The sequence below is a fragment of the Pseudorca crassidens genome, chromosome 3 (genome assembly GCF_039906515.1).
Source record: "Pseudorca crassidens isolate mPseCra1 chromosome 3, mPseCra1.hap1, whole genome shotgun sequence".
NCBI classification, from domain to species: Eukaryota; Metazoa; Chordata; class Mammalia; order Artiodactyla; family Delphinidae; genus Pseudorca; species Pseudorca crassidens.
Window position 1 is genome coordinate 164,211,205 of NC_090298.1, and position 20,228 is coordinate 164,231,432.

Genomic DNA, 20,228 nt, shown 5'->3' on the forward strand with positions numbered 1-20,228 from the left:
TGTTGTCATTGTTATTTCTATGCATGAATCCAAACTGGGGAGAAGAATAAGTGTGTGTGTGTGTGTGTGTGTGTGTGTGCGGTCTGTGGTGTTCCCCTCAAGATAGATTTGCATGTTCTTGACTTTTAAAGAAAAAAGGAACTGAGAAAAAACCTAGTCACCTGAGTTGAGGACACAAGGAGAAGAAGCTGTCGAGCTCTGCCTGCTTCTTCTCAGGCTCCTGTGTTAGCTGCAGTCATGTGCACCCTGTATACTAACTCTGGGTGCAGGGACCTGCCAGGTATGGCCCTGGCCAGGCATGGGCTGGGGACCAGGGGTGGTCAGGACCCAGGTTACAGTATTCCCACCTTGGGGCCAGAGACCAGGGTGTGAGGGACAGAGGAGGGAATGGGCTGGGCTCTCACTTGCCTTTCCTCTGGAAGGGCCCAGAGAAGAGGATGATGATGATGATTATGAGAACACGGCACCACCGTACAAGGACCTTCCTCCCAAGCCAGGTAAGAGGACCTCTCAGAGGCCAGGTGAAGAGATGTGTGATTTGAGGGATGAGGTTGGGGAACAGACTCCCCAGGGGGAACTAGCTGGGCACTGCAGACATACATGGTCAGCCTGCCCATACTGGGCACCATGATGGTGGGAGTATCCATGCGTCCACCTGAGGGTCTCTCAGTCTGATGGGGGAGGCAGTTTTGGGCATAGTCTTGGGTGAGCAGGTCTGAGAGGGGAGGGATTATGAAATTGGGGAAATCCTGAGGGTAATTGAGGGGTCTGCCTGCACTAGTGGGAGGATTCGGGGTCAGATGAGGGGACATTGGAGTGAGACTTGAGGGATGAACAGGAGTTTGTTAAGAAGAGAAGCCCAGAAAAGAACAGGTGGATGCAAAGGCCCCGAGACATGAAAGCCAGTATTTCAGAAGCTGTGAGTGGACTGTTGTCTCTCCAACCTCTTCGCATTCACACCCAGGGCCCAAATTTGCCTTTAGACTTGGGTGGGCCATGCCTGGCCAGGGACTCAACAAGAGTCCAATAAGTGTATATAAAAGTGGAGGCTTTGGGTCCAGTGGTTGGGACTGGGTGCTTTTACTGCCATGGCTTGGGTTTCACCCCTGGTTGGGGAACTGAGATCTCGCAAGCTGCGTGGCAGGGCCAAACGAAAAAAAAACAGTGGAGGCTTTGAGGTTTCCCTGAGTAAACTCCCACCAGGGGAAGCCTCTGGGCTCTGCTTTTTGCCTGTCCGTCTCCAAATCCATCTTGGTCCCAGCATGGTCCCCAAGCCCAACCCGAAGACCCACCCCATCGCTGTCTTCAAGGCCACCCCTTCCCCAAATTTAGGTCCCACCCCCATCTCCAAATGCAGCCCCATCTCCAACCCATCTCCTGTCCAAATCAAAACTATCACCAAGCCCCAACACAACTACAACCCAACCTCAACTTTTCCCCCATTCCCCAATGCAGCTACAGCCCCATTCTTCACCCCAACTACACTCTGAATCACAAACCTACTCCCATGTCCATCACTATCCCTGACCCTTCTTCAACCCCATCATCTCAATCCAAACCCTCATCCCAACCTTAACCTTGACTCTATTCCCATACCCAAACTCACTTGTGTCTTTAACTTAGGGGGATCAACTGTCCCAGTTTGTGCAGAGATGAAAGATTTCTTGGAATGTGGGACTTCCTGTTTTAAAATTAGGAAAGTCCTGGGTCATTCAGGATGGTTGGTCACTGTTTCTTAATCCTGTCCCTATCCCTAAGCCCAATTCCATTCTCATGCACAACCCCATCCCTAACCCTCCATTGCAATCTCAATCCTGTTTCTTTTTTCTTTTTTTTGGCCACACTATGCGGCATGCGGGATCTTAGTTCCCTGACCAGGGATTGAACCTGTGCCCCCAGCAGTGGAAGTGCAGAGTCCTAACCACTGGACCGCTTGGGAAGTCCCTCTTTTTTAAAAAAAAATAATAAATTAATTAATTTTACAATAGGTCCTTGCTGGTCATCTATTTTATTTTTATTTATTTATTTGAAAATATTTATTTATTTATTTGACTGCACTGGGTCTTAGTTGTGGCCTGCGGGATCTTCCTTGTGGTGTGCGGGCTCTTCATTGCAGCGTACAGGCCTCTCTCTAGTTGTGGCATGCAGGCTCTAGAGAACGTGGGTTCAGTAGTTGCAGTGCGTGGCCTCTCTATTTGTGGCGCATGGGCTCCAGAGGGTGCGGGCTCAGTAGTTGCAGTACGCAGGCTTAGTTGCCCCACGGCATGTGGGATCTTAGTTCCCCAACCAGGGATCAAACCAGCGCCCCCTGCATTGGAAGGTGGATTCTTAACCACTGCACCACCAGGGAAGTCCCAGTCATCTATTTGAAATATAACAGTGCGTACATGTCAATCCTGTTTCCATCACTGCCTTTCCACCTCATTCCCATCCTTGGACCGGCTGTAATGCTGAGCTTCTCTTCGCCAGGTTGGACGGCTCCACCAAGGCCTCCAAGGGCAGGTGAGCTGGGGCTGGGGGTACAGGAGACCCAGTGCTGGCTTTATCCTGATCTGGGCCTGAGCAACCATTCCTTCCTCCTCAGGAAAGAAAACAGAGAACCCCCCACTTCCCTGCAAGCTCCTGAAGAACACAGGTGAGCATCTAGGGCTGGGACCTTCCTGTTCACTTGGCTGAAGCCCTGCTCTGCATGACTGTTGTCTTTCTGACCCCTTCCAGGCCTGAACCTCACCCCTGTCACCTGCACAACTCCTCAACTGGGTGAGCAGTGGGAATACCCATTACGAAGCCTGAGAGCGGACACTTGGAAGTCCTCCCTCCAGTCCCCCAATTCTGACCAAAGAACAAATCAGAGGGCTTGGGGGGAGGTTGTTGATCTTGGAAGACGAAGTGTTTCAGTGACTTCTGAATAAACCTCTCTTGCCTTTCTCCCAGGCACTGATCTTGTACATCCTCCATCCCAGCTGCCTATAGCCAGTAAGTCCTTTAGGTTTACCTCTATCTCCCCTCTCATGGTGGCCAGTGTATTTGAGACCTATAGCTCTGGAGTGAGACCCTCGTAGAGAAACATTTCCTTTCAGAAGCTCCTCCTTTCTGAGTCTAAACCAGACCCCCAGGGACCCAGGATATCCACCAGGTACTCTTCAAGCCCTACCTCCCGCTTGCCTATAAGTTATGGGAAATGTTCTCTGCCCCACATGCAAGGGTCCACAGCTTGGGCCACCGGGGAGCAGCTTGGGCAGGGGCTGCTGGAGTGCATCCTAAATGTTAAGAGAAGAGCTGGGTCCAAGTTATGCATGACCTCTCCAAGCCCTCAGTTCACTTATTTGCAAAATGGGAATACTATTTATATCTACGTCATAAGGGGGAGGAGCCAGTAAAATAATAAGGGTGTGACAGAATGTGTGGCGTATTGTATATTCCACAAATGCTCTGGGCTTCTTTAGCATTTTCTCTCCCTGATATTCTCTTGCTGACCCCACCTGGTGATATAGTCATGACCATAGTCATTTGCCCCCCCTGCTCTTGGAGGAAAGCTCAAGGGTCCATTCCTCACTATCTGAAGCACCAGCATCAGTCTCTCTGTCCCCATCTCTTCCCCCCAGCCACTCCAGTGCCCTGGATCAGTCAGAAGGCCGGAGGTCTTAGGTGTTACCAGGAGGAGAGACTGATGGTGTACGTGTGTCTGCTGGTGGTGGTGTCACTGCTCATGGGCTGCACTGGTCTGGCTGTTACCCTGATTAAATGTGAGTAAGGTGAGGATGGGGCATGCAGAGAAATTGGGGAAGGGGTATGGGAGGACTTGGGCTCAAGCTGGACTCCTTCTCATAGACCGGGAGGTGGTGGAAGAGCTGAGGATGTTAACCTTTCAGCAGATGGCATGGCGAGCAAATGGTGAGTGCTTTCAATCATCCCTTCAAACCATGCGTATTGAGCACGAACATGACCAACCCCAATGCCATCTTTGCTAGGCACTGTGCTAGGTAGCAGGGTGGGGGGTGGGTGGGTAAGATGGTGAACACATCAGACATAGTCCCTGTCCCTGTGGAGTGTGTGTGTGTGTGTGTGTCTAGACCTCCACTGTCCAATATGGCGACCATGAGTCACTGTGGTTGTTGAGCACTTGAAATGTGGTCATTTTGGATTGAGATATACTGTAAGCCTAAAATACATACGGGGGGCTTCCCTGGCAGTCCCGTGGTTAAGACTTCGCCTTCTAGTGCAGGGAGTGCGGGTTCCATCCCTGGTCGGGAAACTAAGATTCCACATGCCTCGCAGCCAAAAAAACAAAAATGTAAAACAGAAGCAATAGTGTAACAAATTCAATACTTTGAAAATGGTCCACATCGAAAAAAATCTTAAAAAAAAATACATACAGATTTCATGGGAATTCCCTGGAGGTCCAGTGGTTAGGACTCAGCGCTTTCACTGCCTTGGGCCCGGGTTTGATCCTGCTTGGGGAACTAAGATCCTACAAGCCACGTGGCACGGCCAAAACAAAAAAACCAAAACCACAAAACAAACCAAAAAACCCAACCAAAAGATACATATGTCAAAGATTTGCTACAAAATAATGTCAAATATATCAATAATAATGATAATCTTTAATATTGATTATACACTGAAATGCTAATATTTTGGATATATTGAGATAAACAAAAATGGCATTCAAATTAATTTTACTTTCTTTTGACTTTTAAAACACTAGAAAATTTAAAATTACCTATGTGGTTCACATCTTGTTTCTGTTGGACAGTACAAGCATAGACAGCCATTTACCAAATTATCATCCAAATGAGGGTAAAATTCCAAGTTTTGATGAATAGTCCAAAGGAAGAGGAAGGCAATTCTATGAAAAAATCTAACAAGGGGTCTTGACCTTATCTTTGAGAGTGTCATATAGAGTTTCGCTAGGGAAATGGTACTATAGCTGTGTGAAGGGAGAGGAGTTAACTTGGTAAGGAGTTCAGGGTCTTAGGCATGTGCAAAGGCCCTGTGGTAGGAGGCGACATAAGTACAAGGGAGGAGAATGGTGAAATTGGGTAATTGAGAGATGATGGATGCTTGGATAAGAGTTGTGGTTGTGGGGATGAAGAGTAGTAGGTGGAGTGGAAAGATTTAGGAGGTAAAATTGACCAGACTGGGGATGAGTGAGTGGGAATGGTGGTGAGTGAGAGGGAAGAGTGTCAAGGATAACATATATGTTATCTATCTGTCTGTCTATCATCTCTCTATCTAAGATTTCTGTCTTGTCCAACTGAAGGGCCATCTAGTGGTGGCCCTGGGGAGTATTGGGAGAGGGCAAATCTGTGTGAAAGTAGTGGGAACACATACATTAGTTGTAGAAGAGGCTTTCAGTATGATTCCTGAAGTCTGAAAATTGCTCCATTCCACAATCCTTCACCCCACACTTCAGACCAAGCCACTCTTCCAGTCAAAACCCATCAATGGCTTCTCACTGCCCGGAGTCCAACACAAAACCTTTAGCTTTGCATTTAAGGACCCAGACACCAGACCTCTTCCCACTTTGAGCTCAAGCTCCTGTGAGGTTCTGCTTGACCTCTACTGCACCAGTCTTTCCCAACATGCTTGTCTCTGGACCTTTGCTTCCAAGGTGTCTCCTGCCTACTGAGCCTCCCCATCCCCTTAGAGATACGGAATCACCATTTTCCTTTAAAACCCACCTCCAGCAAGAAGCCCACCATCTTTACTCTTCCCCATGCCTCAGGGATTAATCTCTCCTTGGAGTCACATTAGGGCTCTTCTTGGGCACTGAGCATGTGTTTTTGAGTTTTACCACCACCCAGTAGAACATGGGTGCAGTGGGGGAACACAGCTCTTGCTGTTCTCTGGTGTGTCTGCAGTCAGTGATGGGTAGGTGGGTAGGTGGGGGTTTGGGTCTCTAACCCTACAGCCCATCCCTGCTGACAGTGACTGGCATGGCGGGGCTAGCCGGCCTGAAGAAGGACATTGAACGAGTAAGAGCTGACACCAACCAGTCCCTGCTGGAACTTCGGGGCTTATTAGGTGAGTGGGACTTGGGGAACTTCCCTGAGATGGGGGACATGGCAGAGCTGCTACACTGCATAAATCCATGGAAGTGATTCTCAGTGTAATCTATGTGAGTGGTGCCCACCTGGAGTGGAGCAGTGCATAGCCTGCACAACTGTACATGGCATACTATGTACATTACTCTGGTTCTGGGCCCACTCTGACAGAATCCTATCCTGTCCCCAGACTGTACCAGGGTCACCTGCCCTGAGGGCTGGCTCCCTTTTCAGGGTAAGTGTTACTACTTCTCTCCAAGCACCAAGTCATGGGATGAAGCCAGGAAGTTCTGCCAGGAGAATTACTCTCACTTGGTCATCATCAGTAACTTTGCTGAGCAGGTGAGCTGTCCCTACCAAGCCCTTGAGAACCAGCAGGGCCAGCCTGCCTCTCTTCTAGGATTTAAATATCCTTCCCAGGCCTGGATGTAGAGAAATTGGAATTGCTTTTGAGTCACTAAAACTTTTTCTTTTTTAATAATATGTTTTATTTTTTAAATTTATTTTTAATTAAAAAATATTTTTGGCTATGTTGGGTCCTCATTGCTGCACATGGGGTTTCTGTAGTTGCGGCAAGCAGGGGCTACTCTTCGTTGTGGTGTGCAGGCTTCTCATTGCAGTGGCTTCCCTTGCAGAGCATGGGCTCTAGGCATGCGGGCTTCAGTAGTTGCAGCACACAGGCTCAGTAGTTGCAGCACACGGACCCTAGAATATGTGGGCTTCAGTAGTTGTGGCTCATGGGCTCTAGAGCGCAGGCTTAGTAGTTGTGGTGCACGGGCTTAGCTGCTCCATGGCATGTGGGATCTTCCCGGACCAGGGATCTAACCTGTGTCCCCTGCATTGGCAGGCAGATTCTTAACCACTGCGCCACCATGGAAGTCCCCACTAAAACTTTTAATATGAAGGTTAAGGGGGTATGCTTTGCTTGAGTTCAAATCCTGATTGTGTTTACTTATCCTCTCTGAGTCTCAGTTTTCCCTCTAACATGGAGATATAATATAATGGCTATCTCTTAGGTAGCACTTTCTATTCTCTAGGCTGTATTCTAAACATCTTACATGCATTCACATAATTCTAACAACAGCTCTATAAATTAGTGTGTGAGTCAGGAGACGTTATGTTATGCTGAAGTAACAGACAGTCCCTATAGCTCAATGATGGAAGTGTATGAGGCAAGTCATACACTGACTTTTAAAACTTCTACCTATGTGCACTCACAAAGAAAGTCCCATGGGCACTGCTATGCTTTAAGATGCAGGGAAAGATGGTTTCATCAATGTTTATGTAGAAGGAGAATTGGAATATGTGTAAATAACTTTAATGACTTAACACTACCAAAGCTAGGTGGTAAGACCATTTGTACACAGTATATATCATTACATATCAGTACTTCACAGATGAGGAAACTGAGGCATATTTCACTTAAGCAACTTGCTTATTACAACTAGTAAGTGTCAGAGCTAGGATCTGAGCCCAGGAAGCTGGTTTCAAAGTCCATGTTCTTGGCCATAAGCTTCATAGCACTATTTGATTAGTGTTTGCATGGTTTATCTTTTCCCATCCTTTTATTTTTAACCTGTCTATGTCATTATTTTAAAAGTAGATTTCTGGCTTCCCTGGTGGTGCAGTGGTTGGGGATCCGCCTGCTGATGCAGGGGACGCAGGTTCATGCCCTGGTCCGGGAGGATCCCACATGCCACGGAGTGGCTGGGCCCGTGAGCCATGGCCACTGGGCCTGTGCATCTGGAGCCTGTGTTCTGCAATGGGAGAGGCCACAGCAGTGAGAGGCCCGTGTACTGCAAAAAAAAAAAAAAAAAAAAAAAAGTAGTTTTCTTGTAGATAGCATATAGTGGGGTCTTACATATATATTTTAAATTCAATCTGACAATCTCTGGCTTTTAATTGGTGTTTTAAGACCATTTACATTTAATGTAATTATTGATTTGGTTAGATTTAGGCCTACCATCCTATTTTTTTCCCTCTATTTTAAAAAAATCTTTCTGTTTCATAGCATCATTTGTATGAGTAGGTAGTACAGAGGGGGTTTTTTTGAGATTAAATTAGATGATGTAATTTAATTAGATGTAATAAGATGATGGGGAGGTATAAGTCATACTCCCTAAACTCAGGTGCATAACAAATATAACTTTGTTTTTTTTAAATAACTCATTTCCTGCCTCTTTTGAGCTCCCATTATACCAGGAGGGTGGAAATTTTATCTGTCAGTTGAGATCTTCTATCTTTCTTCTAAGTAGGAACAGCTTATATGGGGTCAAGGCAGAGGGTAGTACATGTCTGGTCCTCAAGGTCTTTACTCCAAGCTGGTATCCACTGGGGCATCCACTGGATGAATGATCCTGGACAAATTACTTAACTTCTCTCTGCCTCAATTTTCTCATCTATAAAATGGGGTTAACAATCCTTGCTTCAGTAGGTCATAATGAAGTTCAAATGAGATATCTGTGCAAAGTGTGTAGATCACTTATTAACTTATTAATTCAACGAACAATTTTTGAGCACCTACTATGTGCTAGGCACTATTCTAATTTGATGGACCAAGCAGCTCTTTTCTCTTTCTGGTTTCCTGATACTTCTCTGGGGCTTTACCCAGGCAACAGGGTCGAGGTACACTCTACTTTTTAGAGTTTTCATACCCATCTGAGGTTTTGGCCATCACCTCGGACTCTACCAGGGAATGAAATGCAGAGCCCTCTTTCTGGCACCCACCATGTCTACATCTCCATAATTTCCTTCATATTGCAATCTTTCCTCTCTACCTTTTAGGGAATCTTGGTCTTGAATAAGGTTGAGTGAATGAGATATGATTTGCATACAGTAAAATGCACAGATCTTAAGTGTACATTCACTGAGTTTTGGCATATGTATACACCTGTGTAACTGTCAACCCAGTCAAGATTTACAATGTTTCTACCACCCAGGGAGTTCTTTCATGCCCCTTTCCCAGTCACGCCACCCCCACCCTAGGGAACTACTTATCTGGTTTCCCTTACCATAGATCAGTTTGCCTGGAGAGGAGTTGCTTTAAATCATGATATTTTCATTTTCTTCCTAATCTTTTGTATCTTGCCCAAGTCCTTTCTTTTCTCCCAAAGGCCTGGGCTTTGGAAATATAAAAGCCAGGAATCCCCATTCCTTTCCTTCCCCCGCCACCCAAGTTCTTCTGCCTGGATGCAGATGAGGACTGCAGGGTGGCGTGAAAGTACCAGGGAAATCAAGATATCACTTATTATTATTAAAATGTTCCTTAAATTGTATAATGTTAAATGTTAAGATGTCATAGTACTTACTGCATGTCAGACACTCTTTCAAGCTCTTTATGCATACTAATTCAGTCAACCCTCTCAATAACTCTATGAGGAGGTAGCTACTATTATCCCATTTTACAGAGGTGGAAACTGAGGCACAGAGTGGTTCATAGGTTTTGCAAGAAGGTGGCATGACTCTTACCACTGAACATGCTCAAGTGGGAGGAATGCGTTGATCTTGTTCTGCAGGCCATGGGGACTGGGAAGGGTATTGGGGTGGCACTCACAAGCCCTAAAAGTGTGTGGGACAGAGCAGAGGGTGTGTAGAAGAACTGATGGCTGAATGAAGTTTGTACTTGCAGAACTTTGTGGCCAAGGCTCATGGCTCTCCTCGGGTATACTGGTTAGGGCTGAACGACAAAAACCGTGAAGGGGACTGGAGGTGGCTGGATGGGTCACCCATCACTTTCAGGCAAGTATCCAGGGCTCTTGGGATCTCTCTTCCTTGTAAGTCCTTGTGAAGTCCAAACCAGCAGATTCTTTAGAATTCCAGGCTGAGCTGGACTGGGAGGCACAAGGGTGCTTTTTTTTCTGATAGGACTTCTGGTGCCTGTACTTTAATTTTTCCTCCATTGAAACATCTCAACCTTTAGCACAACTGCTCAAACATATCAAGTCCCCAGACCAATGGTTGGGGGGAGAAAAAGGAAAAGGAGGCATGGCTATAGGGCAAGAGGGAGAGGAAGATTTTGATTTGCTAAAAGGATGAACAGGATCTCATTTTTTGGGCACTCTTTATATTAGCTCATTTATTTAATCTTCTTAATAATTCTGTAAAGTGAGTACCATTATCTCCATTTTGAAGGTATAGAAAATGAGGCACAGAGAGGTTAAGCAACCTTCCCAAGGTCAGACAGCTAGCAGGTGGCAGTGCCACCCAACCTGGCTTAAAACTCTATGCTCTTAGCCATTATGCTTTACTTTCTCAAGGAGTGTATGTATTTGTATTTTAAATAAATATTAACAAATTGTCCCCCATACTGGTTATACCAATTTATTCTCTCACCAGCTTGACTATAATTTTTTGCCCACACATTCATCAAACTTTGGGAATTTTGTTGGTTTATATGTAGGTGAAAAATGGGAACCCAGTGTAGTATTAATTTGCATTTCTCTTATCCCTGAGGTTGGGTGTATTTTCATATGTTTAATAGCCACATGTATTAACTTTTCTGTGAATTATCTATTCATATCTTTTGTGTATTTTTTTATATTGTGGTTTTGGTCTTTTTCTTACTGATCTCTAGGAGCTCTTTCTATATTAGAGATATTAGTGTTTTGTCTGGGGATTTTATTTTTTATTAAAGATTCCTGGAAGGAGGCAGAGCTCTGCAAATTGAGATGTCATGGCATGGTGTGGCACTGCAGGTGCTCAGCTCATATCCCTTCATGGGGCTGGTGAGGGCTCCCTCCAGCAGGGGGCATTGACTGCTAAAAGTTCACAGTTATGCTTTCTCCAGAGAGTTGGCTTCAGCTGAATGGAAGCCTGTTCAGCTAGGAGGTTACTCCACTCCCATTGGGGTCATGCCACAGACAGTGACCAGTTAAGAGAAGCCTGGACCCCTTGTTTCAAGTTGGAATAACTCTGTGGTGCTATTCAAATTTCAGAGTTTCCTGTGGGATCAGGCTGAGGCTAGATCAGGCTGAACCTACATCCTTGCTCAATTCTATCTGCTGCCACATCCTGTTTCTCTCACTCCCTATCTCCTGAGAACAGCCCTTAATAAATCCTCTGCACCCGAATTGCCAAATCTGGCTCTGCTTTAAGGGAACATGACCTAAGACATTACAATACCTGGAAGGTTGGGAGGAACGTGGTATAACAGAAGTGTTCTTTGGAAGAGGAAGCAGAAACTGACCAGATGCAGGAAACTGATTCAGGGGCTGGGAGAATTTCTGGTGAACAGGTGGTGAGGCTGAGTTAGAACAGACAAGCTGCTGGGGTGAAGGGGATCATGCAGCATGTTTAGGTAATTCTGAAAGGCTGAGAAAAGATTTGGATGGCAGAAAGAGCCCTGAACAATGAAGGCCTTTCTTTTTCTTTTTTTTCCGATAGTCTTTTTTTTTTTAATTAATAAACTTTATTCTTTTTTCTGTTTTCTTTTATTATTATTTTTAATTGAAGTATAGTTGATGTACAGTATTATATAAGTCACAGGGGTATAATATAGTGATTCACAATTTTTAAAGGTTATACTCCATTTATAGTTATTATAAAATATTGGCTATATTCCCTGTGTTGTAAAATATATCCTTGTAGCTTATTTATACCTAATGACTTGTACCTCTTTCTCTCCTACCCCTGTATTGCCCCTCCCCACTTTCCTCTCCCCACTTGTAACCACTAGTTGGTTCTCTATATCTGTGAGTCTGTTTCTTTGTTGTTGTATTCACTAGTTAGTTGTATTTATTAGATTCCACATATAAGTGATATCATATAGTATTTGTCTTTTCCTGTCTGACTTATTTCACTCAGCACAATACCCTCCAAGTCCATGCATGTTGTTGCAAATGGCAAAATTTCATTCTTTTTTTATGTCTGAGTCAGACTTTATTTTTTAGAGCAGTTTTAGATTTACAGAAAAATTGAGAAGAAGGTACAGAGAAGTAGTTCCCATATTCATTCTGTCCCTCACACTTTTTTTTCTATTATTAACACCTTGCATTAGTGTGGTGCATTTGTTACAAATGATGAACCAATATAGATACATTATTATGGACTAAAGTCCATAGTTTACATTAGGGTTCGCTCTTTGTGCTGTACATTCTATGGGTTTTGACAAATGCATGATGTCATGTATCTACCATCACAGTATCATATAGAATAATAGTTTCACTGCCCTGAAAAACCCCCTGTGCTCCACCTATTCATCCCTCCCTATATGCACTTTTTCCTTTATCCAGCTTTTGGGACCCACAGGAACCCAACAACCTCCATGATGAGGACTGTGCCAGCATGAACAAAGGTGGCACCTGGAATGACCTCTCTTGCGACAAAACTACATATTGGATTTGTGAGCGGAAATGTTCCTGTTGAACCCAAGAGCTGAGGTTGGGTGGGGGTCCGTACCCGGTACCCCTTGGCTTTTGGACATGAGAACCTCCTGCCCTCTGAGAACTGATGTGGACGTGCCCAAGATGGAACCAGCAGCCTGGATGTAGCGAGTTCCCTGGGGTGCAAGTCAGATCGTTTCTAGGGCAAGGACGTGAGGGCTTGTTCAGTTGGATGGTGTCTTAGTCTGTTCAGCCTGCTGTAACAGAATACTGTAGAGTGGATGGCTTATAAATAACAGACATTTATTTCTCAAAGTTCTGGAAGCTCGTAAGCCCAGGATCAAGGCTCAGGGAGATTCAGTGTTTAGTGACGACCTGCTTCCTGGTTCATAGATGCCATCTTCTCACCGAGTCCTCACATCCTGAGAGGGGCGAGAGCTCTCTGCGGTCCCTTTTATAAAGACACTAATCCCATTAATGAGGGCTCCACCTCCATGACCTAATCACTCCCAAAGTCCCAACCTCCTAATAGCATCACATTGGGGGTTGGAATTTAACATATGAGTTTTTTTTGGGGGGGGGACATAAAACTCAGTCTATAGCGGATGGTGAGCTGGAGAGACACCAGGTCTTGGTAATGGTCTCCCAGTTCTGGGGTCTGGAGGAAAGTCACCAAGTCCCTGGCTCTTAGGAAATGATACTGATTCTGGGAGCTCCAGGTCTGGCACTGATTGAGCTGGAACAGAAAATACCCTGGCTCCTCTGGACCATGATATGCTGGGACTGGGATCCCTTACTGCCTACTTGATGCGGACCAGCTTCTGGGAAGCAGGTGGGGCAAAATTATTCCTGACATGAAGCTTTTTCGATGTCCTGGGTGAGGTCTGCCCAAGCTAAGTGGTGGCATCAGACCTCTGCCAAGACATGGAACTTCTAGAAAGACAGACCAGCTGAATCATCCAGTGTGGCAGGCCACGTCTTGGTCAGATCCTCAGGACAATGGCGATATCTACCCACATGTGCCTTTAGGCTGTTTGTTGGTCTGTAAAGCTCTTTGATGAAGGAATTCACTTGACTTATGAGTTATGTTAAAGCTTCTCAAAATGCCAGTTCATTGTGTGGTCCTTGCCCACTGTGCCAGTTTGCTGGGGCTGCCATAATAAAATGCCATCAACTGGCTTAAACAACAGAAATGCATTGTCTCGCATTTCTGGAGGATGGAAGTCTGAGATCAAGGTGTTGGCGTGGCTGGTTTCTGGTGAGCTCTCTCTCCTTGGCTTGTAGATGGGCTGTCTTCTCTCTGTGTCTTCACGTGGTTTTCCCTTTGTAAGTGTCTGTGTCATAATCTCATCTTCTTTTTTTCTAAAAAATATTTATTTATTTTTGGCCGCACGGCACGGCTTGAGGGATCTTAGTTCCCCGACCAGGGATTGAACCTGGGCCCCTGCAGTGAAAGTGAGGAGTCCTAACCGCTGGACCACCAGGGAATTCCCATTGTCTTCTTCTTTTAAGGACACCAGACATATTGGATTAGAGCCCATCCTGATGACATGATTTAATTTAATTACCTCTTTGGACACTTTATCTCCAAAGTCTCCACATTCTGAGGTTATGTGGGCTGGGGGTTAAGGCTTTAACATGTGAATTTTGGGAGGGGGGTGCACAATTCAACCCACTAAATGCCAGAGGTGTCCTTCCCAGTCATTGTGCTAATCAAAAACACTCCCTAGGGTTTCCCTGGTGGCACAGTGGTTGAGAGTTCGCCTGCCGATGCAGGGGACACGGGTTCGTGCCCTGGTCCGGGAAGATCCCACATGCCGCAGAGCGGCTGGGCCCGTGAGCCATGGCCGCTGGGCCTGCGCGTCCGGAGCCTGCGGCCCGCAACGGGAGAGGCCACAACAGTGAGAGACCCGCGTACCGCAAAACAAAACAAAAAACAAAACAAAACAAAAACACCCCCTAGAGGGCTGGTACTACCCCCAGCTGAGCACAACTCAACACATCAATCTCTTTAGACAATCCCTGCATTTGTGTCCAGGGGTGGGTACAAGCCAGTCAATTTATTGATCAACAAGTGCCCTTGACTAATAGCACAATAGTTCCTGTTTTGACTGAGAGCGGGGGTGGGGGTGGGGGGGTGATTAAGGCAAGGAGGCTCTGAGCAGGGGAAGCAGTGGGAGCAGGGGATTGGCATTCACCTCACTTCCTGTTCCCTCTGTACTTGTCTCCTCCCACCTCCACACCTGCCCCCCAACTCATCAGTATCGAAACTAACCCTCCATATGGCCCATAGACTGCAGAGTGGGTGGGCATCCTGTTCTAAGCCCTCTACCCAGGGGAACTTTGGCCCAAGAAACTGTTTTTGTCAGAAGAGGAAGAGGAAACTTCAGTTTCCCCGAATATGTGTGCTGAGAAATGGGGAAGCAGGAGCGCTGTGGTCACATCTCTGAGTCATACTGTGGGGGAGTGGTCCATAGTGGAGCTGGTCCAAACCTATCTCCCTTCTGCATCTCTCATGATTGTCTAATTTCAGGTAGAGAGGAAAACATGAAGGAGGTCCTCTTTACCGCTTTTTTTTAAAAAAAATTATTTAATTAATTTATTTTTGGCTGCATTGGGTCTTCCTTGCTGCCATTGGGCTTTCTCTAATTGCGGCGAGCGGGGGCTACTCTTTGTTGCGGTGCGGAGGCTTCTCATTGCGGTGTCTTCTTTTGTTGTGGATCATGGGCTCTAGGCGCGCAGGCTTCAGTAATTGTGGCGCACGGGCTTAGCTGCTCTGCAGCATGTGGGATCTTCCAAGACCAGGGCTTGAACCTGTGTCCCCTGTATTGGAAGGTGGATTCTTAACCACTGTGCCACCAGGGAAAGCTCTCTTTACCTCTTTGGGTCTAGGGGACCAAAGGTTGGGCATTCTTGGTGGTTAAAAAAAAAAAGCCATGATTAGTCAAGCATATATTATGCACTAGATAGATGGAGTAGCTCTCATTTAATCTTCATGATGATTTTGTGAGGTTGGAATAATTACCAACCCCATTTCATAGCTGGGAAAACTGAGGCCCAGAGGGGTCTCATGGCCTGTCCATTGTCATTTAGTGGATAAGTGGCAGAGATGGTATTTGGACTCAGTCTGTGCCTCCAGTGGTTGATCTCTCTCTGTAGCACCTGCTGCCATTCAAGGGACTGTCCGTAAACCTGAATTATCTCTGAAAACTCTAACCCTGTGGCTCTTGCCTCAGCCCACAGTTATAGGAAAGGAACAACATGATATGATAGAACAGACATCCTGGACTGAGGTAGGAGAGCAGGAGTTGGATTCTGAGTCTGTTGATAAATCATCTCTGTGGCTCTCCTGGGGCTATTACAATAATGCAGGTGAGGGATGATGGGGACCAGGGAGCTAATTGTGAAGGCAGGAAGAATTCTAGATCTATTTTGAAGATACAGCGAGTGAGATTTGCTGATGAATTGGATGTCGGGTGTGAGAGAAAGAGAAGCCTAAAGAATGACTCCAGGTTTTCCGCTTCATTAGCAGGAAAGAAGGAGTTATCGTTACTAGAGATGGGGAAGAAAAAGTACTTATGCTAACAACACAGTTAAATTTAGGTGGTTCATGAACTCCTGCCAAGTTCTAAGAACGTCTCTTGGGTCAAGGATAGAATCTTGTATGTAGCAGATGTGGTCATGCCCTGCTTATATCCTTAGTCCTCACATTTTCAGTGACTTCTGTTGGCCAGCAGCTGCCACTGGAAAAACACCTTATCTGGCAAAAGGCAGGTGAGAAGAATCAGGGGGAAAATGCTTCCCGGAACAATCCTCGACCAAAGCCTGAACTTGGTATACCCATGCCCCAGCTCCCTCATCCCTCAGGTGAGATGAGTCTGAGATGCAGGTCCCAAGTGATTGCCCAGAGGTCCCTGCTGGGATTAAGCTCCCATCTTGTATTGGCTTCCTTTCTTCCCCTGATTCACTTCTTTGCAACCCTGCTGGTGTTCACCGGGATCACCTCCAAAATAAACTACTTGCATTAGAATCCTTGTTTCAGAATTTGCTCCTGGGGGAACCCAAACTAAGACACTATGGGACAGGAGAAGATGAGATTGCAATATGATTCTGGTTTTCCTGGGATGGAGGGGTTTCTGGGATGCAGGACTTTTAGTGCCAAATCTGGGAAAGTCCAGGGCGAACTGGGATGAGTTGACCACCCTTATAGGAGGACAGTGTGGTGTTAGAGAAGCCAGGAGAAGAGAATGCTTCAAGAAGGAAAGGGGATAATGCATACATAGATAAAATCATCATGTTGTACACCTTAAATATATACAAATTTTGTTTGTTAATTATATCTCAATAAAGTTGGAAAAAATACCTAAAAATACTTGATTGTCAAAAAAGAGAAGAAAGGAGGACCAACAGAGTGAAATGTGACCCAAAGGTCAAGTTAGGAAAGACTGAGAAGCCATCAGTGAACTTAGCACTGAGGAAGTATTTGGGACATTGAGTCATTCTTGGGTGTGTTGGAAGCAGAAATCAGACTGCGGTGGGCTGAGCAGTGAAGGGTGGGAGGAAGTGGGCACAGCAGGGTGTAAACAAATTTTCTAGAATTTTGGCTATGAAGAGAAGTAGATAGAATGGTTATTGTAGCAGGGGGAACTTCTGGGGTGGAAGAGACCTGAACATACTTCCTCCCTACTCTTCCAACCTCTACCCCCAACTATTCCCATAGTAGATCTCCTGGGTCTCCAAGACTGATCATTTTCCTTCATGATTTTCATCTTTTGGCATTTTTTTTGCTCTGTTTTTTTCTTTTTTTTTTGAGATATTTCTTCCACATGGTCTTCTAACTCACTAATTTGTCTCATCCTCTTCTTTAATTCATCCAGTAAAATTCATCTTTTTATTTATTCCCTTTTTATTTGGTTCCATAGAATGTTTTGGTGCTGTACTTGAACCTCCTTGCATTCTTCTTTTTTATTATTCTTGTTTAAAGTTGTTGTCTGTCTACTCCAGCAGCTCGATTTTCCTGGGTGACAATTATGTTGGACCATCCTCTTTTTGGCTGTTGGGGGCCTCTCACGGGCTGTCATTTTTCTTTGGGGCTCAGATGTGGGGGTTGAGAACTCTAAGTGGTGACAGTTTCCCAAGTGATGAAAGGAGATGGATTCTTCCCTGCAGGGGTCTATGTGTGCACTAGGCAGGTGTGCAGAGGTGCCTCCTTGCTCCCCAATCTCCTTGCTTTCTTCTAGATTCAGGAGCAGAGCTCCTTTTGGAGTCCTTGGGAGCCAGATGAATCAGACACACACACACACAGGAGTGATGCTGACCTTATCCCAGGATGTCTGTGGACCCTGGTGGATCAGACTCTTCATAGGATGAACTGTCTGACTTCCACCCAGAGCATTCTTCAGCTTACCTTGGAACTTTCCACCTGGTGCCTAGGGGAGACATTTCAACCCCAGATTTCCCTTTGGGGATTCCCCCCAGAGATATCACTCTCATGCCCACCCAGCTGCCATGGGTCCCAGCAGACTTTTGGTTCAAAGAGGCAGATATATTAAGGTAGAGCGTGGAGGGGAACTGAGATGTGTGCAGATGGCCATTTTCCTAGAATCTGCCATCTCTCTTTCTTTATCATGGGGGCCAGCAAACTATAGCATTGTGTGTGTGTGTCTCAAATCCTTCCTGCAGCCTGTTTTTGTATGGCCAGTGAGCTAGGGATGGTTTTTGTATTTCTAAAGTGATATACACATATATCCCTTTACACACATATCACACAAATGTATTTATGTCTGTCTGTCTATCTATCACCTATCTTCCTATCTATCACTATATCTAGCCTGAAAAGTCTAAAATACCTGGCCCTTTACAGAAAAAGTTTGCTCCTCTATTTTTAAAAAAAGTATTTATTTATTTATCTATTTATTTATTTGGCTGTGTTGGGTCTTAGTTGTGGCATGCGGGATCTTTCTTTGTGGTGCATGGGCTCTTTGTTGCCACACAGGCTCTTCTCTCTAGTCGTGGTGCGCGGGCTCTAGAGTGCGCAGTCTCAGTAGTTGTAGCATGCAAGCTCTCTAGTTGTGGTGCATGGGCTCCAGAGTACGCAGGCTCAGTAGCTGCAAACGTGGGCTTAGTTGCCCTGCAGCATGTGGGATCTCAGTTCCCCGACCAGGGATCGAACCCGTGTCTGCTGCATTGGAAGGTGAATTCTTAACCACTGGACCACCAGGAAAGTCCCGCTCATCCATCTTTAGCATATTTAAATGCCACTGAGGAATGTGAGGATGTGAGAGAGATGGAAGACTCAGGAGAGAGAGGAGATAATCAATGGAGAAAGGTCCCCAAAGAGGCAGGAGGAGACAAGATCCAAAGCACAGCGGTGGAGGTTAGTTTCAAACAAGAAGAGGGACCCTCTCTGCCATTGTGGAAGAATGGAGGAGATGATGAGAATCAGTGGGGGAAGGAATCAAGGATGAGTGTGGATGTGGGTATAATTGTAAGGGATGTCAGAAAGTTGAGGGAGTTTTCATAAGCTGGTGTTTATTTTCTCTGTGAAGTAGGAGACAGTCTTCTATCTTATATAGAGAAAGAGGATGCAGATTGGGGAAAGAACTGAAAAACTAAAACTCTCCATGTGGGGAAGTTGACCAGGGAGAGGAAGAGTGAGTTCCAGGTAGCCTGGAAGGTCTTGTTTAGACCAGAAAACACACATTTGTATTGGCTCCTAGCTGAGTGATTCTGAGAGCTCACTGCCTTGATGGGGAGCAGAGAAGAGACATGATTGGTTCATAAGGAAGGATGCTTTGGACTGCAAGTAACAGATAACCTGACCCAACTGGCTTAACAAAAGGAGTTTATTTGTCTTACATATGAAAAAGTTCAAGGGTTGGTTCAGCAACCCAACAGTGTCATAAAAGCCCAGATTATTTCTGTCTTTTCACTCTTCCACCCTTAGTATTTCCATGATATCTTCTCTCCAAGCCTCATATTATTATATGATAGCAGCTAAAACTAGGAAGTAATCGGCAAGCTCTTCTTGAATTTGTATTTGTTTTTATCAAGGACAGAATATATGTTCCAGTAGGTGTTTCTTATATCTCAGTGGGTAGAATTGATCCAAATGCCCATCGCAAATGGTTTGGGAGGTTTCTCAACCTCAGAACTACTGATATTTAGGGATGGACAGTTCTTTGCTGTATGTGTGGGGGCTGTCTTGTGTATTGTAGGATATTCAACAGCATCCCTGGCATCTGTCACTTCGGTGTCAGTAGCATCCCCCCTTGCCCCAGTCATGACAACCAAAAATGTCTCTAGACATTGCCAAATGTCCCTAATGGTGGGGATAAATCACCTCCAGTTGAGAATCACTGGGCTGAGACCAATCTCAATGGACCTCTGGACCCAGGTACAGTGCTATCCCCAATATGAAAACAATCAAGGTTCTGTCAACAAGGAACATGTGATGGTGGTGATGGCTGCTGAGTAGACAATCCACAGTGCCTGCCATGATTGGATCAGTCCTGGATTTGGGTATTCCCAGCTAAATGTAGAATCAGAATGAGGAAGCAATGGTGTTGAGAGCATGGGAGAGGATCATTTGACATCGTTGATCACGAGATTTAGCCTGGATAAGAGAGGAGGTAAAGATGATGGTTTGGAAGAAGCTGATGGTTTGAGGGACTCAATGAGTTTAAACTCGTTTAGTTTAAACTCATAGTTTAGAGCAAGTTTAGGAGGAGAGAGAGTAAGAAACTGAAAAAAGGCCTTGAAAAGGGCTTTTTTATTTACAAAAAGTCCAGGGAATATTTGCAATGGTCATGATTTGTGTATCCAGGAACAAGCATGGATTGAACACATCAGTGAAGAGAAG

The 20,228-nt window shown here is 45.5% G+C and overlaps 1 protein-coding gene across 1 annotated transcript; it reads left to right on the forward strand.

Annotated features, from left to right (window-relative positions):
* The first annotated feature begins 298 nt into the window (after positions 1-298).
* Positions 299-13,490, forward strand: CLEC17A (C-type lectin domain containing 17A). The gene is made up of 11 exons (XM_067730182.1): positions 299-497; positions 2,470-2,502; positions 2,585-2,635; positions 2,719-2,760; positions 2,935-2,976; positions 3,606-3,746; positions 3,832-3,894; positions 5,932-6,027; positions 6,238-6,389; positions 9,676-9,785; positions 12,278-13,490. Exons 1-11 carry the CDS (start codon positions 299-301, stop codon positions 12,408-12,410), a joined length of 1,062 nt encoding a protein of 353 aa, XP_067586283.1. The 3' UTR covers positions 12,411-13,490.
* Positions 13,491-20,228: the final 6,738 nt, after the last annotated feature.

Bases quoted from the DNA above. Each gene is read 5' to 3' on its own strand.
- CLEC17A (XM_067730182.1), top strand. From the start codon at position 299: ATGGGCTGGGGACCAGGGGTGGTCAGGACCCAGGTTACAGTATTCCCA. The intron at 2,636-2,718 runs GTGAGCATCTAG...GACCCCTTCCAG, and splicing joins CAAGCTCCTGAAGAACACAG to GCCTGAACCTCACCCCTGTC. The intron at 2,977-3,605 runs GTAAGTCCTTTA...TCTTCCCCCCAG, and splicing joins ATCCCAGCTGCCTATAGCCA to CCACTCCAGTGCCCTGGATC.